Here is an 8,143-nt window from a genome sequence, read left to right on the forward strand (position 1 = left end):
CTTTTTCAACATATTTTTAATTGATTAAACAGCTTTGACTGAGTCAAAACGTAATCCTAACAGCTGCTGGAAGCACTACAAGAAAAAATGCTTTTAATAACACCAAAAATGTGTTATCAAAACCTACGATAACACTTTCTGATGTGTTAAGACAGACTATGTTATCGTAGGTCAGGGTACTTTACATAACACTTTATCAGTGTTATACAGATGTGTTATTGTACTGTCAACGATAACACAATTTCTGTGTTATTTTAATATATAGATAAGTGTTGAATTATGTTATTTATAGTCGATACTATAACACTTTTTTTGTATTATATTACACTTTAGTATAACACTTTTTTTGTGTTATACTACACTTTACTATAACATATTTTTTGTGTTATACTATACTTTTGTATAACACATTTTTTGTGTTATACTACACTTTAGTATAACACATTATTTGTGTTATATAATAAAGTTTTCATAACATAATTCTTTGCATAAAAAGTGTTATTGTAATATATATTATAACTCAATTTTCGTATTATTGTTATATTTAAATATATTTAAATTCTCATTATATATTTTATTTATATTACACTAATTTATTTTATTATATTTTAATTTTTTTTATATAATTAAAATTAGTTTTCTAATATATACTAGCATTATCAAATGAACTTGATTTTCAAATAACAAAAAATAAGAACATTCTACATTGAATTAACAATCCACAATTTAATTTAAAACATGCAACATTGTCATCAACAACAAAATATTCTTTAAGTATTCAAGGAGTCTAAAATTTACTACTTTCAACACAGAAATAACGCTTTGCTGGATTTTTCCTCTACTTCTGCATCATCCATTGACAGGTTCTTAGAATTGTAGCTGTTTGATGGTTCTTCAATAACCTCTTTTTCAAATCCATTTTCCTTACCATTCTGGAGCTTAACTGAAGGACGCGTTCTCTTCAAAGGTGACAACAATCTAGTAACACCGGCTTCAACATTGGCTCCACATATTGGCTCTTTTAAATAAGTAACAAAAGGGGTACCGATAAGCTTTCCCTGACAACCCTTAACACTGTCTGACGGGCACCTGAAAAATCCAACTATCTAAGTTAGGAAATCCAACAGAAGTCTAACAAGCAGTCTGCGTAGATGATCCAAGACATAAAATGACTAGGATACAAAAAATTAAAACACATTTCTCAAAAGCAGATAATATAGCCAGTATTATCCAGTTAACACTTGACTTGGAGCGCTTGAACTTTATTCATACGGACTTCAGCTTCTTAATGAACAAGTAGCCAATAATTATTTTAATTGATACTATAATCCCCTTCTAAAATTACTTAGTTAAAGCTATTTTTCAATAGATGGATTGGCAACACCGGTTTGTACATCACATGTTTACCAGTGCTATTTACCAATTACATAAGGATAGGGATGCAAGCTTACTTTTCATGTGGTCGATGAATTATTTCAACTCTGGATCTTCCCACGACGTTTTTAGAAAGTCTATAAGTGGTCATCCTCCTTAATTAGAGCCAATAGCTCTGAGGGGTTTTCCAAATATCAAAAAATCTTATGTTCATAAACCTAGCAATCGAAATTACAGTTACTCAACCACTAGAACTAAAATTAAGGGAATAAATAAAATAAATTGTAGCAGATATCAATGGAAACCAAATTTACCTCTGCAAGCAGAAGAATCTCATGAACATTCAAGCAACAAGCAGTACTTAGTTGTTCACTAAGATCTTTACAGCAACCTTGCTTTAGCAAACTAACAGTGTATAGCATAGGAAGACCACTTCCATCGCCGTAAAACACAATCACGGTTATTTGCCGAGTTGCAGTTGAAGGTAGCGGCAACGACAAATACATGAAAGGATCAAAAGTGATTGAAATCTTTCCACATGCTGGGCAAACCAATGTCGACTTATATTGACCCTGACCATTAACATATAAACATTGTAAGAGAAGAAAATACTTTTGTACCAGTACAGGAAAAAATAAATGCTTATGGTTCAAGGAAAGAAGAAATATAGCTTTCAAGAAAGAAGACTTTAATTCCCACACACCTGGCAAACATCCACTATCAATGAGTCATTTCGGGCCCTGTGATTTTGTAAATGATGAAGATCCAATGCCTACATCAATCTGCAAAATAGACAGTTAAGCTGTCATTTTCTACAATTTAGTATCCCATAGAGAAAAAAAAAAAGAGGTTTGCAAATTATCATATTACTTCAGTAGCCAAAGGGCAAAAGTAAATGTTTCTGTAAAACTGAAAACTTAACTTCTTTTTATTTAGTGTAACAATAAAAATAATTAAAGAAATAAATAATACTTAACGTGACATCTAGGCAAGTAAGATGTTTGACAAAAGAAAGTATTAAAAAAATAAATACCCTGAAGCCTTCAACAGAAAAGACAACACCACATTGATAACAGCTAAAACTACTCTAAACAATAGAAGTAATCTAGGAATTGACAAAGCATAGTAAATTTTTTAAGTGCATAGATAATTCACTACCTGTGGATCTTTATCAGTTCCATCGTTTCCACTGTAATAACTGTATGACTGTTCTGCAGATGCTGTAATCTTCAATAGGAACATAACATAGTAAACACATCACCGTCTTTGTCCATCAATATAGAATTTTATAAAACCATGAGCAAATACATGAATGTACAAGGAAATTGGAAACCAAAAAAAGAAAAAGAGGAAAAAGATTAGCATCACTGTCCATGACATGTCTATGAGATAATTTACCCATATGTGTTAATTTTGAATTAAGATTGAATATTAGAAGATACATAAAAAGTGGCATTCAATATAGGAAGAATTTGGGCTTCAACTTTCTTCCCACTAGAATCCTGAACACTAATTCTGTCAGTGGAAACCTACATAAAATTTCAGTTGCAAAGCCATTAGTAAACATGAATAGGTTAATATTAAACTTTTTGCAGTTTTCTCCAAGTCAATGATGGTTACTTCTTAAATTAAGAAAGTGTTTGACACAGATAGACATAGCGTTCTGTCCTCAAGTGTTCAATATTGGAACTCTTTTTGGTTGAAAGTGTGTAATAGAAATCAAAGTTCAAGTAGACCTTTTCAAATTTATGTTGATCAGCATATGAAGTACAGTTTAGCTACTTACAGGAATTCGTATTACTTCTTCTCTCTTCCACCCTAAGGAATTGTAGATGACAACGACCTAGCAAGAAAATACATGATGATAAGATAACATAAAAAAGGGAATTCTCTGATACTCAATTGAGTTGGATATTACAACTTACAAGTAAAAATGTACTTACCAAACTTTTCCCATCAGACAGGACAGCTTCTGATGGAGGACAATAACTTATGTTAAGAAGAGGACACTGCCAAGAAAAGCCAAAACATAAAACTGAATTGATGTACACTCTATTACTGAGAAAAGTGTAATAATAATGGTGCTGAAGATTGAAGTTAGAGGTGCTTAAATAAATGCATCAACATTATAAAAGCCTAAACCAATCCCTTTTGAAATGAAAGCTAATAAAGAAAAGTTCAATTTACTCCCTTTCATGCCTCAATGGCATGTAGGTTCCCAAATTTCAATTGACTAAGATGCCTCATGCAACATGGGAAATGAAATAAAACCATTTATGCCCTATTTGTATATGACCAAAAAAAGGGTTCCAGTAGCAGGGTAAAAGAAAGAGTACATAAGGTCAAAACTCACAAGTGAGAAGGAAAATATTGTAAACCTAATGACAACTTGCCTGTTGAAAGTTTTCAACTCCAGAGCTTGAATCTGGTTGTGTCAAGTATGCTAAAGAAGAGGCAACCACCTTCTCAGCCTACAAAAAAAAAAGTAAACAGAAATGATTCATATGAAATTTAATACATAAAAAATATTTTGAAGTTAACTTGGTTGTTGAAAATATGCACCTCCTTGTAGCCCAAAGAAAGTCTCTGAGTCCCCCCTCTTGCACCTGCATCGACTGAAGTAAAGGATTGTTTACTACTAAGGATGACGTTTAATTTCTGAAAGGTAACAATCTTCCACATGCAGCAGTCTATTTAACATAGTTTCCAGAACCTCAACATTTCAAATGCTGATTCACTAGTCTTCTATTGCATTTGCAGAAAAGAAAACCAGACTACTTTACATGTTTTAGCCAAAGAAACTATTAAACTAGGCCTAAGAGATGGGCATTCTAAACTCAAATCATTAAGAATCAAGTCAAGTTCTTACCGTTGTCAAATGACTAATGAAATCCAAACCTGTGTGCATAGAAGTATGTATTGCTGCAATGCATGGCTGTTGAAAAGGTGCTCCATTACTGGACATGTTGTGATAAAGTTATGACCAATATCATTGTAATTCACATGGAAAGAAGCATTTAGACCTGCAAATGAGAATGAGAAAGTAAAAGAATAAATATCACAACCTAACAAATGAAAAAACTCAAGTACAGGTACCATAACTTATACTCTGCTAAATTGACCTACCTCGCTGTTCAGGTATATCAGATACTGTGGAAGTGCTGCAACGTCCAACATCATCTGGCCTCACCAGCTGTTCATCAATAAATGAACCGACTCTTCGTAATAATGCAAAAGAACCTCCCTGGTCAGTGTGCTTTTCGTTAACCCCATTATAGTCCTGAAGGAATTGTAAAAAATGTGAAAAAGACAGAAAATGACCTGCCAAAAGGAATAGCATCCATCAACCAATTTATTGGTTCTCCCTTGAAATCCACACTCCCTTCCTTGACGAAATACCAGCCAATCCTAATAAAATAGGAAACATCATTCAAACACAGTAAAAAGTAAGATCAAGAATAATATTGCAATGGCTAGGTACTAAGAATGACAAGAAGACTACATATCTTACAATTAAACGAGACAAGTCCAAACGATGGACCTCATTGATCAAAATCATTGTAGCCAACCCACAAAAGGTGTACCTAATGTACATCAAAGATATGCAACAATATCAGATATCCATAATTTAAGTTTCATTTCATTTGAATTGAATTAACAATGACAATAATTCACCTTATTGCTCATAATCAGGGAGCATTTGAGCACCTAAATACCACAGAAGTAAACCTTACCACTTAGCACATACCACTAGAAGATGCTATTGATATACTATAGCCAATAGATTCTACAAAGATAACTTCATAGAAAAAACAAAACATAAAGTAGCGTGCTAAAAACATACCCACCATGAGCTTCAGAGTTAGGTTCTCCACCAATGCCACCTTCGCAAGTCTGACAGCTGCAGATTGACACCGCATAGGGAAGCTTTAATTATTTATAGAAATCAACAACTATATATAAGATGATTTCTGCAATTCATAATATTACTCCTATCATAATACAATATCACAATGTAAAAGACTTAACAGTGGAATCAAATGCATGCACAAGGGATGCTATAAAACATAATCTGGATGAGAATTGGGAACAATGTTTCACAAGACAAACAGCTCCTGAGTAGATGACGAGCATGCTTTGGAGCCGATTTATATTGAGAAGAGCAATCAAGACCAACCTTAATATGTAATTTTCAACATTCTGAACTAGTTCATCATCCAAAATGTTCAAAATACTTGCAACCTGGTAGAATAAGACTTTCATAATGATAATCATAAACTAAGCTACTTACAAAAATTAGAGTATACTGTACTGAGCATAAAGATTAAACAACCATTTGGGTTAATTTCACATAAGTGAATTAGGATGGAATACACATTGACGTGCTTGTATCACAAAGACAAGCACAGATACTTACTGAAATGGCAGTATAGCAGGCCCGAACATCAATTTCTCCACCATCATGCATCCTGATGAATACATCCAAAAATGTTAAGAATTATGATGTAACGATGTTAAATTTTCAACATATAACATATATAAACCTTCCAAGAAAAAAAAATGGGTAAAGACATAATTCCTTGTTATATGCAAAAGCTTCTACATATAAACCTTTTTCCAAGAAGTTAAAAGGATGGGGAAATTATTTGTTATTTAAAATATCACAAAACATTGATTGAGGCCTAGAAGTGCAGATTCGTATAGATCATAACACCAAAATATCCTTTCATACAAATAAAAAAATTAAGATTGAGTGACAGAGAAAAGAAATTTGGAATGGCTTAGAAAAATACAGTTCAAAATACCAAATGCATCTCGTACAAGCCAGTTTAGAAGCATTAAAAATGAATTTCTCACATAAAGTGACACATTTTCTAATTTCAAACTACACACAATTGGAAGTGATCTCATACCTGAAACCCCCACTTGGCTGTTTCATCCGCTGCAGAAACATGTATAATGTACTTCTGAAAAATATTAAGACAAACTGAGTTCAATCATTTCAAAAAGGCAACCTTATGTATAAAAATAAGTATCACAAAATAGAAGTATAAACTGACCACCTATTGATTGAAGACAAAGCTTCATGACCACCGATAGTAATAAGTGAATTGACAACTGCATAAGCTGTTGCAAGATGTGGCATCTGAAAGAAACAATGATTGAATTGAATATTGACACCACCCTCAAATAAAAAAAAAAATACTAATATTATATTTGTATGTATACAAATACAACTTGATAAGTATGAGCTGATAAAGAATCAATTGCTCTCCTCACATCAAACGTTAAACAATTACAATTTGTAATGCCGACACAAGATATGATCTTAAGACTGGCTAAGCCACCTAGCCTCATACTACACTATTTTACTTGCCATCATCTATTAAAGAATCCATTAACATACCAAACCAGAACAACAAAATAAACATTGAGTGAGAAAAATGCAAAGAAAAAAGCTCAAACTAGAGCCATAATCATAGAGACTGAGTTCAGTTGGAAATTAAATATGATTTTTCAAGAGAATGCGAGTGAGGACGAGAGCTTAAGGATTGCAAAACATAGGTAGAGTGAGAGTATGAGAGACAATTAAATTTGCAATACAAACAACCAGAAACTAACAAAAGGATTCACCATTTGTATCGGCTAAATCCAAAGAATAACAAAGAAAACTAGAGAAAATATATAGAACAAGGATCTCCCTATATGTCTCCTTGGTTTTACTAAGACCATCCTTAAAGACTTCTATAATACCACTTCGCGATTGAGACCTCCACACATCCTCAACCCTGAGCCAAACAAAAAATTCTAATAACAACTAATTTTTTTTACAAGATTATTAGTTTTTTAAAGACAAGAAGAGCAAATAAAAATTAAGGTTACTTAAGTTGTTTCTTCATTCATATATGGTCTAATAGAATAAGTAAATATGTAGAAATTTTCATGAGATTATTATTTGATTCATATTTACTTGAAAGAGCAACATGAAAACAGTAAAGATGCCTAATTTGTGTACCTGAGAATGAGTGAAACAGCTGGTGGGTTTGAGGTATTTCTCAGAATAGAAGAGGCTGCTCCATTGATAGAGCAAAGGAGAACTTGGTACAAAGAGAGGGCTGACCTGCAAGAGCAAGCTACGGGACCTGCAAGACTGAAGAAATGCAGATTAGAAATGCAGAAGAAATGCCAGAAGAAATGTAGATTAGAAACAAACTGCAAGAGCAAGCTACGAACGGACCACGAACGGAAACCGAGAGACCGAGAGAGAGACCGAGCCTACTGGAAACCGAGAGAGATAGACCACGAACGGAGAAAGACGAAGACCGATTGAAGATTGAAGGGAACGGGAGACCAGGAAGGGGAAGAACGATTGAAGATTGAGGAAATGGGTACACGGGTTGAAAAAAGTTCAGTAAAAAAAAGTTAAGTCAAAAAAAGTATTTTGGCGGTACCTTATTTTAAGTTGCCGCCTGAAATTTTTTTCGCCTACAATAACTCTTATGGTAATGGATATTTGGTGTAGTGAAGGTTCTAGAGCTTTCTTTTAATTACACTATTCATCAAAATAATTAAATCCTTAATAAACATGATTATGACAAGTGTCAAGCTCTTATTAATTCTATCTAAACCTTAGGTTATAATCAATAATATTTCTAGGACCAACAATATTAATCAAAGCTTATGTTATAATTAATATTTCTAAACTATAGGTTAAACTTATAAAATCCATAACTGTTGCTATGAGTTTTCAACTGAGTCCCGGCTTGAC

The 8,143-nt window shown here is 33.0% G+C and overlaps 2 protein-coding genes across 2 annotated transcripts; both read right to left on the reverse strand.

Annotated features, from left to right (window-relative positions):
- Positions 1 to 788: 788 nt before the first annotated feature.
- On the reverse strand, positions 789 to 1,860 carry LOC133828989 (ubiquitin carboxyl-terminal hydrolase 9-like). Its single transcript, XM_062258988.1, has 3 exons — positions 1,689 to 1,860; positions 1,452 to 1,592; positions 789 to 1,089 (listed from the first exon to the last, which is right to left on the reverse strand). Exons 2-3 carry the CDS (start codon positions 1,523 to 1,525, stop codon positions 804 to 806), a joined length of 360 nt encoding a protein of 119 aa, XP_062114972.1. The 5' UTR covers positions 1,526 to 1,592; positions 1,689 to 1,860; the 3' UTR covers positions 789 to 803.
- Positions 1,861 to 4,486: 2,626 nt separating this feature from the next.
- Positions 4,487 to 6,535, reverse strand: LOC133832229 (protein farnesyltransferase subunit beta-like). Its single transcript, XM_062262599.1, has 8 exons — positions 6,438 to 6,535; positions 6,288 to 6,341; positions 5,792 to 5,843; positions 5,552 to 5,616; positions 5,219 to 5,275; positions 4,886 to 4,958; positions 4,696 to 4,782; positions 4,487 to 4,618 (listed from the first exon to the last, which is right to left on the reverse strand). The coding sequence occupies exons 1-8, from the start codon at positions 6,518 to 6,520 to the stop codon at positions 4,487 to 4,489; spliced, it is 603 nt and encodes a 200-aa protein (XP_062118583.1). The 5' UTR covers positions 6,521 to 6,535.
- Positions 6,536 to 8,143: the final 1,608 nt, after the last annotated feature.

This window comes from Humulus lupulus, chromosome 4, assembly GCF_963169125.1.
Source record: "Humulus lupulus chromosome 4, drHumLupu1.1, whole genome shotgun sequence".
Classification (NCBI taxonomy): Eukaryota; Viridiplantae; Streptophyta; class Magnoliopsida; order Rosales; family Cannabaceae; genus Humulus; species Humulus lupulus.

What these genes read in the sequence shown, in the direction of transcription:
- LOC133828989 (XM_062258988.1), bottom strand. Translation starts at nt 1,525, where the DNA reads ATGACCACTTATAGACTTTCTAAAAACGTCGTGGGAAGATCCAGAGTT. An exon ending in ATTCATCGACCACATGAAAA is followed by an intron (nt 1,090 to 1,451) that starts GTAAGCTTGCAT and finishes TGGATTTTTCAG; the next exon opens with GTGCCCGTCAGACAGTGTTA.
- LOC133832229 (XM_062262599.1), bottom strand. Translation starts at nt 6,520, where the DNA reads ATGCCACATCTTGCAACAGCTTATGCAGTTGTCAATTCACTTATTACT. An exon ending in AACTCTGAAGCTCATGGTGG is followed by an intron (nt 4,959 to 5,218) that starts GTATGTTTTTAG and finishes GATGTACATTAG; the next exon opens with GTACACCTTTTGTGGGTTGG. An exon ending in TGGACTTGTCTCGTTTAATT is followed by an intron (nt 4,783 to 4,885) that starts GTAAGATATGTA and finishes CTATTTTATTAG; the next exon opens with GATTGGCTGGTATTTCGTCA.